Source organism: Hakea prostrata, chromosome 6 (assembly GCF_041222555.1).
Source record: "Hakea prostrata isolate BN-2017 chromosome 6, UWA_Hpros_2, whole genome shotgun sequence".
NCBI lineage: Eukaryota > Viridiplantae > Streptophyta > Magnoliopsida > Proteales > Proteaceae > Hakea > Hakea prostrata.
This window is the reverse complement of record NC_142605.1, coordinates 39,067,288-39,088,508: the sequence shown is the minus strand read 5'-3', so window position 1 is coordinate 39,088,508 and position 21,221 is coordinate 39,067,288. Positions and strand designations below refer to the sequence as shown.

The window sequence follows — 21,221 nt, the reverse complement described above, 5'->3', positions numbered from 1 at the left end:
AAAAGAAATGGTTGGATCCGAATCTTCGGTAGGGATTTGATCGATCAGACTGAGGGTAGGGCTGCTAGAGGTCCCACTAAAGTCGTAATGCTGGGTTGCGACTCTGTTGGACGTCTCTCTACTGCGGGTTTCTGTCCCATTTAAACCCTTATCTCAAGCAAGCCTAATCATGCCTTCAATTTCTTTAGTCACTCCGCGGCTCCGCCTATGGCGTCTCTGGCTACCTATCGTCTTCCCCTAACGCATCTCTCAGGTTCATACACTCCTTCAAATGTCGAATATGGCAAGCTGCCCAACTCTTCCTTCCTCGCATCAGTTAGCTTGGCTTCAACTATGCATCTTTCTACTCAGTTGCCCCTCAGAAAACAATCTCTTCTCTCGACTCCAAGGTCCTTCACCGTGAAATCAATGGCGCCTCCCAAACCTGGGGGAAAACCCAAGAAAGGTATCACTATGTGTATCTTGTTCCTTCAAAAACTTGCGTTCCTTTATCTACTTATTAATTGCGGGCTCTATTTCTCTCTACAGTCGTCTGCTTAATTTGTTCTTATGGTAGTTAAATTAGCTATTTCTGTATTTTCATTCGTTTCTTGATTAATTCGGGTTCATTGATTGTGACGGCCTTTTTCTATAATATATAAATTATGGATTTTAACTTACTGTCTGCAAATGTAAATTTATTCTTCAAATTCTTACTTTCCTTTCTGCACTTATTGTAGTGCTGAATTGTTCTCAATGCAGCAATTAGTTGGAACTTTCTGATGGATTGTATTATTAATTTGTTCAATTACTTTTCCTGTTTATTCACTTTCTTGGTGCAGTGACTGGAATTATTAAACTTGCTCTAGAGGCAGGGAAGGCCACACCTGCCCCGCCTGTTGGGCCGGCCCTTGGTTCTAAGGGTGTCAATATCATGGCTTTCTGTAAGGACTATAATGCAAGGACTGCCGACAAGGCGGGTTATGTGATTCCTGTAGAAATTACAGTCTATGATGTGAGTGGATCACTTTGAAGGCTAGTTTCTCATTTTATTTAGGCTCCTTATTTTGTGAAAACACAATGGTCAATACCTTACTTTGTACCTTACTGTTGTTTTATGGAGCCTTTTAGAATAATGGGATTTATCCAGTCTATTGGTTCTGTCTGTCACTTCACATACATATACGTGGACATTGTGTGAAGGGTTTTAAATGTTTGTGACAGTCCTTGTGTAGTCTTGCAGTTCTCAAATTTGAGTATTTCTGTTTCTCTCAAATTTGGATGTCAGTCCAGCTGATTTTTCCTTGTTTCTATGTGGGTTTTTTTGTGTGCGCACGCGTGTGTGTTGTAGTATTTCCTCATATCCAAGCTTATATTTATGTATCACCTAATTTTGCATTGACAGGACAAAAGCTTTACATTTATTTTGAAGACTCCACCTGCATCCGTTCTTCTCCTCAAGGCTGCTGGTATGTACTTATTTATTTTGAACAAACATTAACTATGATTATCGTATACTCATGTTCTTTTTGTTGAGTTAGTTATTGTGGATAAGATACCTTAACTAGACAAGATCTTATCTTTTAGGAGTTTGTTTTTATTTGGAAGTTGTTAAGTGTCCTAACAAGATTCCAATCTAAGGATTGTGATCTTGTAGTAATTTGATTCCTTTTTGGCTGTGATAGTCTAGTTTTGGGATCCTCATCTATTAAGGATTCTCAACCGTGGTGAGAGTCTTTTATTTTTAGGCTATAAATAGCCTCTTCTTGCATTTTAATTTTCAGCTTGAGTTTATGAATGAAAATTGATTGAAGAATTGACCGTGAGAGTCGTGGGAGCCCTAAGGCTGACCTGCTGGTTTTAAGCTATTGTTTCTGCAATTTTCAAGTTTGTTTTCCTTCTTCAAGCACTAAAGCAATAATTCCAGCAAACCTTCTCAAAATACAAGTATAGGCCTTCCTCCACCCCTTCCCTCTCCTATGCAACCATTCTCAGCCCCCATAACTGTTGCCGCTCCAAAACAGCAGCCCCTCTACTTCCCGTAAGCCCTAGAATCCCCTTCCCTTTGCTAATATAGACATATAGGCTGGGGGTGTAAATGGATAACCGAAATCCGCTTCCGAATTCGCATCCACATCCATTTAGGGGTATCCGAATCCGTCTGATTATTAATAGGATACGGATATGGTATAACCCTTTCTTACCGAATATTATCTATCCGATTAAGTTACTTATTTAGATTTATTATTTTTATTTTTATAAATTTTACCTATGATAGTATGATATGTGACTATTTTTCTAGATTTTCTACTACAATAGCTACCAAAGTTGTTAAATTCTTAAATTTCAAACCTAGCTCTCACAAATTAAAAGGTAAAGATGTAAATAGGTCGTCGAAAAGTTGTATTCAATCTATATTCATGCCCATTTAAAAGAATCTACTTAAGAAAATAACTATCCGATTATCATCCGAATCCAACAGAATCCGTCCGATAACCGATAGGATATTATCCGAATCCATCCGAATATAATAGGATGCGGATATGGATATACCACTATCCGATCCGAATCCGGTCCGTTTACACCCCTAATATAGGCACCCTTCCCACCGTCCTGCAATCCTCCTAGCCCATTCCCCCTTCAATCCCAGCCCCTATAGGTCCTAGTAAACCTCCCCCTCTCTCATACAGCTCCTTGTTTAAGCAGAAAATAGACACCAGAAAAATTCAGAAAATTTCTGCAATTAGTACAACCATTCTGAGATCTGAACTCTACTCTATTGCTGTTCAGAACCTTCCATTATCAAAGCCATTAGGAATTAGGTTTGCACCTGCAAAGGCAGCAAGCTTACTCCCCTTTCTACCCTAGCCAAATTACCCAAAAACCATAGTTTGTGCTGGTTCTTACCTAAGAAGATCTTGAAGATCTAACCAGACCTGGGTTGCATTATTGGTATCAGAGCTACATGAACCAGCAGCAGGCAGCACCATGGATGACTCAATTTATGGCCACAAAGAAGGAACTGAACACAGACTCCTATTGCGTCCCCTCCCTCAATGTTATCTGCAATATGCTTCCAGCAGAGCAAGAAGAAGAAGAAGAAGAAGAAGAGGGAGAAGCAGAAGAAGACTGGAGGAGTTGCCCCTCCTACATTAGAGTCCAATTAGGTGACCACAAAGCTTTGGTAATGGTTGACAGTAGTAGTAGCTCCAATGTGTTGTCTGAAGAATTTTTAAAGAGGGCCAATTTTAAGACTGAGTGGCATCTCCAGCCCAATAGAGTCTCCTTTGTATTTATTGAGAAATTAGAAATCCTTCATTGGTGCCTAGTTCCCATTAGTCTCCATTCTTACTCAGAGGAGATATGGTGTGATGTAGTACCCATGGGGTTGTTTGACATTATTCTAGGGACATTATATTTTAACGATGTATGGGGAGGGAAAACTTGTACTCATAAAGGCTTGAGAATTTTACTCTTACCCCTGGACCTGCCAGCAGAGGACAAGAAGAAACAAGCCCTCAGAGTAACTCGAAAGGACTCCAATGCCAAAACACAACACTTGGTGGATCCAAAAACTGAAGGATCCATTCAAGAGATCAACCAAGACTCCATCACCAACTCCAAGGCCAAGGCACCACAACCAAATGATGAACCCTCTTCACCAATCTAACAGTTTCCTACAAAGGAGGTGATAGAAGAGCTTGACAAGGTCATAGCAACTATGGAAGGAGTTGAGGCACCCACTCCTGTAGGAGTTCTTTACAGTACAGATGAGCATTGCTGTCCACAGATATCAGGTCTACACCAGTGCCACTCCCCTGTGAGACTGGACCCCTCTTGTGTTTCACTTTCCCTCTTGGGGAAGACACCATAAACATGCTTAGGGCTATAGTGACAGTGATGATAAAAGTGCTAACAAGTAACGACAAGAGGTTTCAAATCCATGACAATTGACCTTATCCTCCCTCCTAGGGCTTCAAACACTCAGGCCCCCAAGATTGAAGATAACATTGCTACCAGTCCAATTTCACCAAGGTGCTGACAAGCAAAGGTGCAAGCAGCTGTGCATCTGCTACTTCCTCCCCACTGCAAGATGAGAGGATGAGTCCACCTGCAAGCCTTCCAAAGAGTTGACCCAGAAGCACATGACAAGCAGTCATTGGGAGATGAATGTTTTCAAGAATGAGAGAGCTGATGTAACTAGGGTTGCGCCCCTAAAATTGGGCCCAAAAACCAGACCCAAAAAAGGCACTTAAAGCTGGCTGAATACCCCAGGGTAGTTGGGTCATTTTCAAGCCCCCTTTTGGGGCTCAATTTGGGTCTTGACGGAATCCCTTTGATCCAAGGGCAATGGATCTACTTTTGATTTTTTGCTTGAGTTCAGTGGTTTGAGAGTTAGTCCTTTTGTGTTGATTTAGTTATTGTGGATAAGATTCCTTATCTAGAGAGGATCTTATCTTTTAGAGTTTGTTTTTATTTGGAAGTTGTTATTGTGGATAAGATTCCTTAATCATTATGAATCATTCTGATTGAAAATCTTTGCATGGCTGGTAGAATAGATTCATTCTATTGACATTGGGTGTGCAGGAGTTGAAAAAGGTTCTAAAGATCCGAAGTTAGAGAAAGTTGGGAAGATCACCATTGACCAATTACGAGTAATTGCAACTGAAAAGCTGCCAGATTTGAACTGTTCAAGCATGGAATCAGCCATGAGAATTATAGCAGGCACCGCTGCTAATATGGGAATCGATATTGATCCTCCTGTCCTTGAACCCAAAAAGAAGGCAGTTGTGTGATGCTGTGAATTGTGTCCTCGAGTGTATGTATTCATTCAGAATCTTTCCAAATGAAACTAGAAGGGGAAAAAAAAAGGTGGGAGCAGGCATTCCTCCCGTTTTCACTGCCCTCCGGTTTCAGTTTTGGCTTTTATCTGTTCTCGTGCGGATGGGAGCACTGGTTCAGGGAACATCTTTTTTTCCCAACCCAACTTCCGCACCTTCTTCTCAACCAAAAGTAACACCTTTGTTTTTCTTTAGGTCCGCTTGCCCAGTCGTGGAAGAATCACAAGGAAGTAAAAATTTCCGAAAGAATTTCCCCACCCAAAATGGGGAAGCGGTGGGTGTGAGCATGTCAGGTAATCAGAAAATTTGCCGTCTTTCTAGTGCAAGAAAATTTAAGACAATGAAACTTGAAAGAAAACAATGGAACTTGAAACAATGGGAACTGGGGGGGGTGGGCATTGGAAGTGCAAAGGAGAGGGGGTGCTTCAGGAGTTCCAACCTGCCCAATGCGGAAGAGTGGAGTGCAGAGCAGTGCAGAGCAGAGCAGAGCAGTGCGGAGAGATGCGTCTCAGTTTTCTTACAAGCAATTTGTAGTCAACCAGAGTATTGATGGGTACTCTGAAGGGGGATCTGCCGTACATGATTCTGCGGTGGAGGTTTGTTAATGACTGTTCTGATTCGTTACTCATTAAGAATTAAACGGTTTATCTCAATAATAATAACAATAAAAAATAACAAAATAAAAAAATGGTAGTAAGGGAAGAAATAAGGGATGCACAAGGAAATTTACAATAAAGCATTGTTTTCATATGGTAGGTCACACTATTCACAGATCACTTTTAGTAGCGCCTCTGTTTTCCACATGTATGTCCATATGGTAGGTAGGCCACATTATTCACAGATTACTTTTAGTATCACCCCTGTTTTCCACATGTTAATTGGCTATAGCTTTTTGCAAAGTGGAATCCGCTGATGTCAGACTAAATCTTTCCCACTCTGGCGGTGCCGTAAGTGGGTGGGTAGCATCTTCAACCATGAGTGAGCAACAAACCATATCACTTCATCTCGTATACTCAAATCCTAGATTCGAGTTTTATTATTTTCCAAGACTTACCTTTATTATGTATTCAATGGAATCCATCATTCCACTTGAGACTTTATTAGAGTAAACATGCTAGATTTATTTGAGTATTTTCTTTTGCGTTATAATTAATTATTTTAATTTATCTGATGTGAATATTACTTGGAGCGTTAGAAAAAACCTTCCCTAACTTGAAAACTTTGGATTTGATAGATAAATAGTCTTCTATCTCGTAAATGAATATTTAATTAATTGTATTATATACTAAATTATAAATTCAAAAATATAAACAGTTTTTTGGTAATAAGAAATTCATCAAAGACAAAATATATGCAATAGTTTTAAAGCCCAGTCTCTAATACAGAACTGGGCTCAATGTGAGGCCTCAACTGGGCCACCAACCCAACCTAACCCAACCTTAAAAGTCCAATCTAAACCTGGAAACTCTCATCATGAGGATAAAAAAAAAAGGTCCAATTTAAACCTTATTCGGCCCAAAAATAGCTTGGCCGACAGAAACAAACCATTTTGTGGTTTGCTTTTTCCTCCTACCTTAAAAGTGGGGTCTGTTTTCAACTGAAAGAAGAACAATTGTGTATTGACCCCAAGGTCCCCAACTGGGAGCAAAAGGAAATTGAGGACCACGCCTCCTCATAAAGTAAATTCTAGAACCAAATCCTTCGACCCTCCTATTGGGCCACTTGCACGATTTTCCTATGGTTCACACGGGGTTTCACACTTTTTCTTCTGCTCTAGAGTTCAATGGTTGTTTTTGCGGAAATATAATACTCTGTGGATTCTGAAAAAGTGTTAAAACGCAGAGATTCGAATCTCACTTGGACCATTTCTCAAATTTTGATGGTAAAACAGATTCTTAGATTACAGCAGGCGCAGGCGCGCATACGATTGAACATCGGATGACCTTCAAATAAACAGGAGGGATTGAACTTTCAAATGCTGTCAAATCTAGACCGTCCGTCTATTTTTTAATCACTTGAGACTTGTGAGACGGACAATTCAGATCAAAATCGACAACAAATATTGTGTATTTAATGTGCAGCATTCAAGTCTACCTCAAACTGAAAGATTATCAATTATTACTGGAGGAAAATGGAAGAACGTGCAGCAGACGGATGTGATACCATTGCCACACATGGAAAGATATAAAGTCATTTACTATGCATAGAAAAATAGATAAACTTCCAAACGTAAAAGACCCGTCGACAAGAAAAACCAATTTTCCATTGATGATTATCGGAAATTGAAATATGAGGTGACTTAGCTTGACGTTTTCAAGAGGATCGGGCAATCAGAAAAAAGGTTTTATCAGATCATTATGTCTCTTTCTTTTTCTTTTCTTTTTTTTCTTTTTTTTTTTTTTAATGTAAAAAGAAAATTATTTTTGCCCCTGAAAAACGGCATTCCTTTCGTATGAAGAAGAATTAGAAGGAGGTCCCTATTATATTAGATATTTTTATTATGAATAAGTAATTTTGCAAATGAGAACGGGTCCGTCGTTAAGGCTGATGCAAATGCAATGCTAAGATCCGTAGGCATACGTCATTAAGAGTTTTGACATGTGAATCAACAACCACTACCAAGGCGAAGGCAAGGCAAGGCAAGGCAAGGCAAGGCAAGGCAAGGCAAGGCAAGGCAAGGCAAGGCAAGGCAAAAGGCTGGGCTACTCTCTACTCTCTATTAGGCTGCGTTTGTTTGCTGGAATAAAGGTGGGGTGGGAAAAAAGGGGTGGGAAAATTCTTGAAAAATGTGTAAATTTCTTACTTTTCCTTTAAATCCTAAAATGGTAGAGTGTTTGGTTGCTTGGGGTGGGAAAGTGGGAGACAAGGTTCCTTGAATCAAGGAACCTTGTCTGCTGATGTGGCAGTTCAACTTTCCCACCCCATGATATTTTAAAACCCCACATATTTGATGGGATTTTGTGGGAAAGTTGGGAAAAGTAAAAAGTGGGACCCACCCCATCACTTTTCCACAAAACCCTTTCCTTTCCTTTTCTTCTCCCTCACCCCACTATATGTGGGACCCATATGTTTTTTTTTTTCCACCCCTTTTTTCCCACCTCACCTTTGCAAACAAACGCAGCCTAAGTAAACACATGATGACTTGGTTTGGGTTGGCTTGGGGTCAGCGGAATTCTATCTAAATTTGCGTCTTGGCGCTCCCCCATCCACTTCTATTTATTTACCCACCTTCCTCGAAGCAAGCCTCACCGTCTGAAACTGCCTGGATACTCTGCTTTCTTTCTTTCTCTTCTTCTTCTTCTTCTTCTTCTTCTTCTTCTTCTTCTCCTCCCCCCCTCCCCCGGCAGGGCCGGCACCCCAAAAATAAAAAAAGAAGAAAAAAAAAGAAAAATCCCAAATCCCAACCCAACCCAACCCTCTTCTCTCTTATAATTGACACAAGTCAGTCATCCATGGAGTCAAAGGTACTTTCTACCGGAGTCCGGCTGTCAAGCTTGCCGCTGAGTTACATCAGACCTGATTCCGAGAGACCCAGGCTTTCAGAGGTGACCAACTGCGAAAACGTTCCGGTGATCGACTTGGGCAGTGCGGACAAGCCCCAAATAGTTCGACAAATTGGGGACGCATGTCGTGCCTTTGGCTTCTTCCAGGTTTTTTTTCTTTTCCCTTTACTCCTCCGAATCATTTTTTTTTATTATTTTTATTTTTATTATTTCTAAGCTCAGTTATCTATCCATCTTAATTGCCGCCACCGCCACCGCTACCGCTACCGCCTCGACCTCCTCGACCTCCTCGACCTCCTCCTCCTCCTCCTCCTCCTCGTCCTCGTCCTCGTCCTTGTCCCCCCAATGTTTTCCATTCTTTCTGCGTGACTCTTTTATGCTCTGTCTCAATGACCATGTGTAAAGGTTCTAATTAAGGTTGCCCTTTTTAGATCTTTTATGCTCTGTCCCACCCCCTCACAAGTCCACAACGCCATTCTATCCCCCCACCCCGAAGAAAACCCCACTTTTGACGACTTGGTCTACCCTCTTTTAATTTGGTTTTTGACTTTGATTTGTGATTGCCCGTTTGGGCGGCACCGATGATGTTATCGGTTGATGATATATAAATATATACACACACGCACAAGAAGAGCTCATCACACGTACGAACGAGCGTATGAATACTAGTAAATTATATTTATGAATATACATTCTACTGATGTCTGATGTATGTATGTATGTATAACACGAAATTACATGTTACTACTAAGCAGGTGATCAACCACGGAGTGGATTTGGAGTTGACGGAGAAAATGCAAGAGACGGCGAGAGACTTCTTCAACCTACCGTTGGATGAAAAGTTGAAGTACTACTCCGACGACCCATCCAAGACGCTGAGGCTGTCCACCAGCTTCAATGTGAAGAAAGAAACAGTTCACAACTGGAGAGACTACCTCAGGCTCCATTGCTATCCTCTCCAAAACTACGTGCACGAGTGGCCCGATCACCCTTCTTCTTTCAAGTCAGCTTTCTTATACCCCTGCTGATCTTCCTCTTCCTCTTCCTCTTCCTCTTCCTCTTCCACCGTTTATATATATATTCATGTCTTTTTTATTTCAAGTTCATTTTATTTTTCTCTTTCAATTCGCTTATTCTTCTTAGCATACATGCATGAATGAACGATAGATAGATAGATAGATTGCACCGCTAGGATATATGCTTAGTTCACTGTCCACTTTCTTCATTCATCCACTTCTACTTGCAAAACTAAAAGAAGCTTTTACCATTGAAGAAGGGTTTCTCAGTCAGTAATGAATGATTGGCATCTCTTACCAGAGAAGTCGTAGGTTTAATACTCCATATATACATAGGTCTCCACCCCAAATATAAAGTTATCAGACTTCTACCTCTGGTACTTTCAAGATATTACAATTAGATTATTAGGGCTAAATTTACCTTTAGAATTCCAAGTACAACCCCAGGTAACCAAAAAAAAAACTGTATATTAGAAGTTCCTAAATGAAAAAAGAGATTTAAGAAGAGTTCTTGCTTGCATATGTATAAGACTGAATCTATTTTCTTATGATAAAAAGAAGAGCGTGTACTAAACCATGATGAGCACAAATTATTATTATTATTTAATACAGTGAGTACAAAGCATTCAGAGGAAGTTAGGATGCAAGGAAAACACTATTTATAACATAGTTTATAGGAAATAATAAAAAGAAGAATTACTGATGTTTGTTGTATTATTATTGAATTACTATTTTATTTTCTAAATTTTGTGAATATTTAATTCAATTAGATTTTGTTTCAAATTTTATTGATGCTTTTTTTCGTTAAATTCTGTTAATTAATTAATTGCCGTTAAGTTCTATTAATTAATTGATTTACTAGACATTTTTGTGTTTTTCTAAATAAAAAAAAATAATCTTAGGATTTATTATTGTTAGTTATTTATTTTTTAGGACTAGTTTGGTTACATGAATTCAGGAATTTCAAATCTCTAGATTCATAAATGTAAGATTTATATTCATTTGGTTGTGAAAATTCTTGAATTCATTAAACATAGATATTCATCTTTTTACACTAAAAACATAAATCTGCATATTTATGGGTATGGTGTGAAATCAAGAGATTTCACCCTGATTATAAAAATGCTAAACATTTGTGCGTTCACAAAAGTCAAAAGTCAAAAGTCATGTCGACTAAACAGTTTTTCAAAATGAATCCACAAATTCAGGTTAATGAAATAGTTAATTTTATGAGTTATAACTCCACAGATTTGAAATTTCAAGACTCACATAATTTCACCAGTTCAATTCTTTGAAATCTAAAATGACTACGTTATAACAAGAAAATTTAATATTTCATATGATTTTTTTAAAGTGGATGTTGGTTTTTTTTATTTATTTATTTATTTATTTATTTATTATTATTCTAACTAAGGTCAAAATAGGAATTTTATATCCAGACTCAAGGGGGAAATAATAATTTGATAGTAGGAGGAGGATTTAATTAATAAATAAGTTAATAGTATAAGCTAGAAGGAGGTATCAGCAGCCCCTACCCCACACTGAGGAGTCAGGACTGAGGAATGAAAAGCAACGAAGTAGAGACTAGAGAGCTTGAGACGGACATCTGAACGGTGTATATTCTACTGCCCTGATTTTAGGGGCGGTGGAGGTTGGGAAGAGTATTTAATTAAGGACTAATTAATTTCTAATTAATTTCTCATTAATGATGATGATGCTCCATTAGTCTTAGAGTTAGAACTTAGAACCTTATATTAAGGAAACTTCGTTGGTATCAATGATTGCCAGTCAACCAATGACGAGTAGGCTGCCGGTGTACGTCACATGTGCTACGGAGTTACTTAAGACTTAAGAGTTAATTATTATTATTAACATAAACATAAACATAATAAGTCACCGAAACACCACACCACTAAAAGTCTAAAACTAATTTTTTAGGTCGTGTTTGTACTTGTACAGTTCTGTATCTCCTGGAAACAATGGGAACACAGCATTGTGAACCGTCACTACTATTATTATTATCTTTTATTTTTATTTATTATTATGTAAGTGCGTCTTGCGTGTGCACGTACGTAATATACGTAAACATGTGATGTCAGCAGAAATACGTCAGCATTATATTCCCTCCAATTGTGATGTGGGTCCATTCTCAAAAATCTTTTTATCTTTAGGCACCGTTTCTTTGCCGACTCAAAAGTGTGGCGAGAAAAAACAGAGTAAGATAAAATTTAGAAAACTAAATTTTGCATAAAATCTTAAAGTGGTTGACTAGTTTGCCAAAGTTAGCAAAAAGCTTATTTGTCCATGTCACATACTAATTTTTTTACCATATATTTTTTTAAAGTATTATTAAATAAATTAGATTTTGTTAAAAAAAATATAAAAATTATCAACGGGAGTTGGTCCAAGTGGTAAGCAGCTTGGTTTGTTTAAGCAAGGTTTGGGTATCGAACCCTTGTGAATGCAAAAAACTCCCGCTCAGAGACTCACCAACCACAGCCAGGTATGCGACGCGGGTCGAACCACCAGTTAATAAACCGGGGTTGGCAAACTAAAAAATATATAAAAATTAAAAAATATATATAGATTATTTTTTTTCCGTGAAAACGAAGTGTAGTTTATTTAGCTCATTAGGATGCAAAAGTTGACAAGAAAATTGTTTTCTTGCAAAAAGGAAGAAAAAAATTTGAAGATTGAATAAAACAAGGAGAATTGTGTAGCGTGATTCACGCCTTGATTTTTTTATTGATTTGTCATTAGAAAAAATAAAGAACCACACATCAACCCATGCTAAGTACAAAGCATTGAAAACAAACAACTCGCTATACCAAAAGGAAAAAGTATTGGCAATAGAAACAAGTCTTTTCTTAATTTAATGGGATTTCGCTGCATAGATACTTGTGTTTAGCTTTGATATTGCAATTAATACACAATATTGAATTGCAAATGGTGAGATCGATTCGGGTGGTTGATCAATTTTGCAAATGGTGAGACCATCCGTTTTAAATTTTTTTTTTTTACTATTTTTTGAACTATACCACTGAACACTTCCCCCAAAATAAAAAAGAGGTGGTCGAGATCCAATCTTGACTTCCACTTTAATCTCGACCGTAGGCAACCTAGTGCTGCACATTAATTACATAACACTGACCCAAAATGTTTACTTTTCAATGAGTTTTATTTAAGGTTAAACTTGCTATAAGTTTTTTTTTTTTTTTTTTTGTTTTTCATATATGCGAGGAATAAATCTAATCTTGGGGTGTGGCTGACATGGCCTCCCAGTCAATTGAATTGTTTAGTTACCTTAAAAAGAAGCCTTGTTTTCAACCCAAAAAGAAAACAATGTTCATGCCTATGTTAATGTGTCTCTCTTTTAAAGTGAAAAACACATCTTCTCTTCTAAGACTCTAACCTTGGTATTGGGGAAGATATACATGCCATGGTAAACATTAACTTGATAGAATGAAGAGGTGTTAGAACCATAGTGTGGTTTTATCCCTCCCAAGTCCCAACTCATCAGAAAGTGAAAAAGAAGAAGATCAAATTGGGATTCAATCAGAATTGACAATTCGAAGTCGATTCTGAAACCGATTTGGATGGACTCACTCATATCGGAATGACTGATCCATTCCTAAACCCCAAGAATGGGTCCGCTACCAACTATTTTTCATTTACAAACTTATTATTCTTTGACCCGCTAGATTCCAATCCGAATTTTGAAACCATTAAGTCAATTTCGGAAGCATCTTTTTCTCTTAATAGGTGTGCCAAAGGAAGATGCTAATAAGTGTTGTCCCTCTTTGGTTTTCTTTTTCTTTTTCTCCTTTTCCTTTTAATAGGTATATATATATATATATATATATATATATATATATATATATATATATATATATATAATGAAGTTATATACAAAATAACTTCATTTTATTATTATAACAAGGTAAAAGTCCGCCAAGGATAGCTCATTCTTTAAGACAATTATAAATCTTTCTTTAGTAGATGTCCGTCACCCTCTAATTACAAGTAATGGGACCAATTCTTAACAAAGCAAGAGAAAAAAAAAGGGTGCTATTTTCATTTTTCATATGATAGTTTAGCAATGGGATTATTTATTTATTTATTTATTTTTATTTTATAAAAAAATGGTAGTTTTATATTAAGGAGTGGAGAGTATTATATGTATACTATAGAGAGCATTGAGCTATGATTTCTTCGCTAAGAGATGTCGATCATTATTGACTGAGCAACCCTTCGATGACTATAGTGGGAGAATTTCTATCTCTATCTCATTCTTTTTTTTGTTAATGAAGAATTCATTCATAGAGTGGGAAGAACTCATAGTGTCAACCTTACACAAGTCTAATAGCCATAGAAAGGTTAATGCCCTATCAAACCCTCCCCGCCTGCAAGGTTAACAACCTCTGTAGCCAATGAGTGTGCAATTGAATTGCTTCTCTTGGGAACATAACAGAACTTACAAATTTCAAAAGTAGAGGATAAATTTGGTATTCTCTGAACTTGACATGTTAATCAAGGCTTGATTGTCACTCTTCACGTGAATAGTGGCAAACAAGTAGGGTATTTTCTTTGAGATCCACTAGAAACAATCAGGAATACAACAAAATCTTTTCTTAAGTCTCCTACAAACAATAATTTTATGAGCACAATGATCTTCTCTTCTAAGCTTTTCTTTAGTACAATTTGTGATTCACTAGGATTCGAGGAAGAAACTATATAACCAACTCATATCAAAATTATGGTAGCTGTATAGTTTTTTAATTTAGATCAATTAAGGAAACTCAATAAGAATCAGATACAATCAAATATACTCCATCATATGTAGAATAAGTATTTTGAAAGAAGGAAAAAAAAAACAATATGTTTGATTAAGGGTAAAAACGAATGATAATTTGAGCATTGAAATACTCAAATCCTCAATGAATAATTAAAATACTCTTGCTCCTTCTCTTGTTCATCTCTCTCTTCCAAAATTATCAAATTTCACTTCTAATTAAAAGATATCCCAAGAATAAATAAATAGACAAAGATATTATCTACACATCACAACTCACAACAGATGACTTGCATTTCACGTCTCACCCCCCCCCCCCCCCCCCCCCCCCCCCCCCCCCCCTCTCGGGGTGTTAGTAAGAGCAAATAAAGAAGAGAACCAAGCACAGGTAGGGTTAATTTGTGTTGTGATTGCCTCTGCCTCTGCTTTCACTTTGCTCCTTCAACCATTGATAAATTATTTATCAAGCTTTGTCATAAGAATTATTTATCAATCAGGGTTGTCGCAGATTCAATAAAATTTTTCATAAAATCTTTAAATTTTAAAAGTATAGTTTATTTAGTTGTTTAGAAGGGGAAAAAAATCTAAAAACATTTGTCTAGTAACCAATGACAACCTCAACTTTCACAACTCAATGAAAAGAACTTTAATACATCACTTTATTGAAAGAATCAAGAATAAATAAATATAAAAGATTTAAAAGAGTTAGTTAATTAGTAATAACAAATAAATAAATAAATAAGCAAAGGTATAAGGGTCACTTTCAAATTGATAAATTATTTATCAATCTTTGTCTTAAGAATTATTTATCAATCAGGGGTTGTCGCAGATTCAATAAAATTTTTCTTTAAATTTTAAAAGTATAGTTTATTTGGTTGTTTAGGATAAAAAAAATTTAAAAATTTGTCTAGTAAAATGACAACCTAACTTTCACAATTAGGGAGGCCCCCCCCAGGGGCCCTTGGGGATATTCTTCACTTGAGATCCTTGTTTCGGGAGTATATTTTAGTGCATGGTGTTAGGGAGAGTAATAGGTGCGCGGATTTTTTAGCCGGATTGGCAACGTCGGACCAAGAAATTTTGTTGGATCCTCTCTCTTTGCCTGCTCAGCTCTCTCAATATGTTGTAGAAGCGCGACAAGGTCGTAGGTTCTTTAGAACCTAATCCTATATTATTGTTTGTATTTTATTTATTTCTATTAATATAAAGTCTCATTTTCTAAAAAAAAAAAAAAGAAAGAAAGAAAAAGAAAAGAAAGCAAGAAAGAGAAATGGTGGATTAAGGAAATTTATTAAAAAAAAAATCGTGAAAGAAATCTTAAAAGCGGTGGTCCAGGCATTTTACAAGAGGGGAAAGGGAAAGGAAGTGGGGTTCTTGATCAAGTCTCTGTCTGTCTCATCTCTCATGTGTATCATGATGATGGTTCATGGTTCATGGTTCATGGTTCATGAGGATCATGTGTGGGGTGCCGTAGTCTGTCGAACAATCGAACACAGTTAGTTAGTAAGACCCATGTGGTGTGGCACTGGCCACCATGAAGTCGTCGTTTTCCGCACTTCCACGTGACGTAAGATTCTCTAGAAACACACATTGCATGTGTAGTGTAGGCTGTGTAGCTGTGTAGTGTAGCGTAGTATGTCTCATTCATTATCTGCCACGTGCTTGGCCACCCCACCAGCACCAGCCCTTTTATTATTATTCATTTAAATATTGTGCCATGACTTCATCCTAATTGGATGGGTGGGTGGGTGGGTGGGTGGGGCCCAGTTCCAGTCTAGACTCTAGCCCCACCCACACCATCACCATGGATGGTGGTGGCCTGGTCAGTCATGGTGGGTAGATACATCATACATCATACATTACATCAGATACACTGGCTTCATTATCGTTAGTATCTGACAGCTACTAACACTAAGTAAGTAGTAACGCGTGATCTCCGTGTTGATAGATAATTTGTATTGTATTGTATTGTATTGTAGATTCACATTCACTGCGGGATTTATATTCAAATGAATGCTTAATCTGTTTACTAAAAAGTGAACACTTTTATCGTGTGTGTCGGGGGCAAAAACAGCGTTCTACTTTTTGGACTTTGACTGGTTATAAAATAAAATTGTTTAAGTGCTGCATATTAATGCAAAACAGAAACGGTCGAGATTTCAATTTCGATGATGGGCTGTGTATGGTTTTATAGTTAGACATGAAAAAAAAAAAGAATAAAAAACTTGAGCGTATATGGGCTACACCAGCAGCCAGCCCATTCCATAATGAAGCAGAGTGATGAAGGTTAATTAATTAATTAATTAATTAATAGGTATGGTGGTTTTTGATTATTGTGTTACAGGGAAGTGGTGAGCACATACTGCGGAGAAGTTCGAAAACTTGGATTCAGATTGCTGCAAGAAATATCGGAGAGTTTAGGGTTGGAAAGGGAATACATAGAGAAGGTGCTGGGGGAACAAGGTCAGCACATGGCCATAAATTACTATCCACCATGTCCAGAACCAGAGCTCACTTACGGCTTGCCGGGCCATACAGACCCCAATGCCATTACCATCCTTCTTCAGGACAAGGACATCCCTGGCTTGCAGGTTTTCCTAGACGGCAAATGGCTGGCCATCAATCCCTACCCAAACGCCTTCGTCATCAACATCGGCGATCAGTTACAGGTTGGTGCTCAACAACTGCAACTACTACAACCTTTTATATTTCATTTCATTTCATTTTCTTGAACAAACAACAGAAAGAAAGAAAGAAAACTAATTAAATTACTTGCAGGCTCTGAGTAATGGACGATACAAGAGTGTGTGGCATCGGGCTATTGTCAACTCCGACAACGCAAGGATTTCGGTGGCTTCGTTCCTCTGTCCTGAAAATTGTGCGCTTATCGAGCCCGCCAAGGAGGTGGACCACCACGGTTCCCAGCTGCCTGCCATATACAGGAGTTTCACCTACGCCGAGTACTACACCAAGTTTTGGAGCCGGAATCTCGATCAAGACCACTGTCTCGAGCTCTTCAAGAATCCAATAGAATAATGAAAATTAACAAAAAGGTCTGCAAATTTTTCAAATTTTAAAATCAACTATATTTTCTCCATCTTGGGATTTTCAAGTTTCAACTACTTACTTTCTTCTTTTTTTTTTTTTTTACCAGTGCCAATTCTTTTTCGTCCGCCGCCCATGATGCTTTATTACCTGATTTAAAATCAGGTTTTGAATGGGTGAACCACCGAGTCAATTCAAAAGAACTTGAAAACTGGTTAGGAGGCAGAAGATGAAGACTTGATACGCTTAAGAAGTAAATAAAACACCTAGTCCGTATTTTGTTTTTTATTTATTTATTGTTAAATCATATATTAATATATATATGAAACATGATATCACAATGCTTATGTTGTATGTTGTTTTTTGTAATTTTACCGTTGGGCGAATTTTTTAACATAGTTACTTTATTTTGTTATATGGTTTTATATTGTAAGCATGTTTTAATTATATGGTTATTATGCAATTGTAAGTTGCATTGCATTTATGCTTAATAAAGTTATGATTGTATTTTAGTAATTCTATAGTTTTTCTTTAAACAATGTATTAACATGTATTGTAATTTTATTGGCAGTCTTATACAATTACAACTAATTATCATATTGTGGGCAATATAAAGTATATCTCAACATAAGAGTTTGATTAGCATTAACACCAAAAGACATCTTATTATCTTATATAATTGATATTCTACAAACATAACCATGATTTTAAGAGAGTGATATATACAGTATATAATTGAGGAGTTGACTGATTCAAGAAATTTATATACTTAAAGGTGGTAGATTTTTAAAGATTGAACACTCTCATGGCCCCTGATATGTGAAGGAGTATCACAATTTTATGTAATGAATTATGCTCAAAGATGTTTTCATTATGATATATGTGTATTATTTCTAGTGATACACTTAAAAGTTACATATATTTATTCACTTTATGATAATATAGTAAAAGAAAATCACAACTGTATGTCATGAATTTTGTCAAAAAATAGTTTTCATGATAATATATGTGTATTCTTTTTAGTGATGTACTTATAAATTACATATTAATTAATGTGCTAACAAAGTGAGGGAGTATCATAACTATATGTCATGAATTCTGTGCAAATGTATCTTTATGATTATATGTGTGTGCTTTTTTTAGTGATGTCTTATAAATTACATATTAACGTGCTAATAAAATGAGAGAGTATCACAACTGTATGTCATGAATTTGATTCAAAGGTGTTTACATGATGATATATGTGTGCTTTTTTCAGTAATGTATTTATAAATTACATATAAACGTGCTAATAAAGTATGCATTGTTTGGTGTTAATTATCCTTTATGTCAATAACAATATGATTGTTATATTGTTATTGAGATTCTTATAAAGACAAACTTTAAGAAATTGTAAAGGATGTATTAATGTTTATTATGAAAATAGTAGATGAACATACATTTTTAGTTCTTTGAAAAACTGATAGATATGACTCATGATATCATATAAGACAAAAGTTGATTTACATGGTAGAAGTTAAAAGTAATTACATCTACTTACTTCCCATTAAAAGGTTCATCAAAAAACACTTGAAGAGTTGTTTACCCACTGAATGCACTGTTTTGAAATTGTTGGGTGCAATAGCACAAATATTTTGAGTTTCATCGAGTTTTGAAATAAGTACGTTTCTGTAAGAGTTCTTTATTATAATGTGTTATGGTTTTAGAGGAGTTAGGGATTATTTAATTAGAATAATTATTTTTCAAAATAAAAATTAAGACTACTAATGTTTCTCTTCATTACCTCTACTATTATCCATTAAAGCGCTTAGCATCCTCCATTGAGTTTGGATACATAAATATCAATTACTTTTTCCAAGAAAAAACTTTGTTCTTATAAGTATCAATACTCATAAAAATTCTCAAGGTAAAGATAAAGAGTCTTGTTAGACTAACAATTTGGGACTTATGAGAGCTTCCTTATAAAAGAGAAATGATTGTTGTTTTTCTATAAGTAGAAGTTGCATCAAGTATAAGGCCTGATTAGCCAAGTGCAAGAATAAAAATAATGATTATTTGGCTCTTGTTTGAGAATCCAATTTTTTCTTGTCCCATTTAGTTCTAGTGACTAAATAATGATACTTTAACAATACAAATATTCAAAAATATGTGTAAGTCAATAAATAAATTAATCAAAGCTCGCAATGGAAACACATGGAGAAGAGGACATAGAGTTAGTGGGAGACATTATTTCAGTATTAGATACTACTTTTAAATTAATGACACATTCTATGTACCTACACTTGGAGGAAAATTATTTTCTCATTCAATTTTAGATGTGTGTAGATTATTATAGGAATAAGTTGACAAAGACCAAAGAGATATCTGTAGTCTGTAGTTCTGGCCTTTTGGAGGGCATTCAAACTAACATTAGTAGTCTTTATTCAGCCACCTTGTGTATAAATTATTATTTCATCATATTTATTGATGAATCGCTTTCGATATGGTTTATGTACTTTAATTAAGGAAAAGTGTGAATCTCTTGAGATCTTTAAGATTTTTATTATGCTTGACAGTCCCGAAGCAAAATGGTGTAAGAGTGAAAGGCCTAATCACACCCTTATTGTTATAGTGAGAAGTATGGTTAGAAGAATTAATTTACAATAATTTTTTTATAAGGTGAAGCTTTAATAACAACCCTTTATATCATTGATCATGTTCATTTTCGAATATGTTCATTTGACTCCATTTCCATTACAGATTATTCATAAATCTAACTTGAACCATCCAAAAGTTTGGCGTTGTTCTGCAAAGCTAAGGTTGTGTAATTCAATATTGCAAATGTTGTAACCTAAAAGCTTTCATTGCTAATTTGTTTTTTACCCAAATCATGTTTTTACCATCTTTGTTGAGACACTAGAATTGTAGATTCTTAGATAGTTAGTTTTTTTGGAGTTTGATATAGTTAAGAAGGATAGCTTATTCTAGACAACTTGATCTAATTTTAGTGCACATGACTATAACAATGACATTATGGTTGACCCAGTTACTAAAAAGTTGTCTTTAATCTTTAATTATATTTGGGATTGAGAGTAATGAGAGATATGATATAGTTGATGAAACATAATAATCTTTAGAAAACTTGTTAGGATGCTCAAAGGCTATAAGCGTATTAGTTGGTGTATAAACCGATAATGATTTCTAAGTAAAGATAGAGAGGTTTAAAGTCATACTTGTTAGCTAAAGAATTTATTCAAAAAAAAAAAAATGTTGACTAATGAGATTTCTCACTTGTCCCTTCTAAGTATTCTTTCAGAGTTATGATAGATGGATGTGAATACTATTCTTTTGATTGGAAACCTTAATAAGGAAGTTAATATCATTTAGCTTAAGGGTTTTGCGATTGATGATCTTAATCATCTTGGTGTAGACTCAAGAAGTGGTTTTAAGTAAGTTTTCAAATAGTGGTGCTTAAAGTTTAACAGTATTGTGAATTCATTCAATTTTGTTGAGAATCTTGTAGATTAGTATACATATGGCAATGTCAGTGGAAAGAATTTTATCTTCTTCATTATTTATATTTATAAGATTTTCCTCACTAGTAGTGACATTGGCCTACTGCATGAGGACCGAACAATTGTTATTTGAGAATTAAAGACCTTGGTAATACATCTTTGTCTTAGGTTTTGAGATTCATAGGGATTGTTCATGTCATTTATTGAATTTTTCTCAAAGAGCACGTATAGTTTATATCTAAAGAAGTTCAGTATGCTGGATTGCAGACTTAGGAATGTTTTGATTCTCATGAGAGATGCATTGAGCTTATTACAATTGCCCTAAAAATAATATTGAGAGAGAACAATTGAAGAAAATATCTTATTTTGAGGTACCTAAAGAAGACAAATGATTATATGTTAATCTATAAGCATCTTCCAAACCTATAGCATGAGAGACAATATCGTGAAATTTGCTAAATAAGGTATAATTACTTATTCCATTATATAGGTAGAGTTTGCAGCATGTTAGAGAGCGATTACTTAAATTGTTTGGATAAATAATCTCATCA

General features: G+C 35.9%; 2 protein-coding genes across 2 annotated transcripts; both read left to right on the top strand.

Annotated features, from left to right (window-relative positions):
* Positions 1-160: 160 nt before the first annotated feature.
* LOC149013985 (large ribosomal subunit protein uL11c-like) lies at positions 161-5,176 on the top strand. The gene is made up of 4 exons (XM_089158433.1): positions 161-445; positions 822-994; positions 1,385-1,448; positions 4,567-5,176. Exons 1-4 carry the CDS (start codon positions 208-210, stop codon positions 4,773-4,775), a joined length of 684 nt encoding a protein of 227 aa, XP_089014559.1. The 5' UTR covers positions 161-207; the 3' UTR covers positions 4,776-5,176.
* A 2,874-nt stretch (positions 5,177-8,050) lies between these two features.
* DMR6 (2-oxoglutarate (2OG) and Fe(II)-dependent oxygenase superfamily protein) lies at positions 8,051-17,491 on the top strand. Its single transcript, XM_089158432.1, has 5 exons — positions 8,051-8,470; positions 9,079-9,326; positions 16,476-16,800; positions 16,910-17,184; positions 17,286-17,491. The coding sequence occupies exons 1-4, from the start codon at positions 8,273-8,275 to the stop codon at positions 17,165-17,167; spliced, it is 1,029 nt and encodes a 342-aa protein (XP_089014558.1). The 5' UTR covers positions 8,051-8,272; the 3' UTR covers positions 17,168-17,184; positions 17,286-17,491.
* The last annotated feature ends 3,730 nt before the right edge of the window (positions 17,492-21,221 follow it).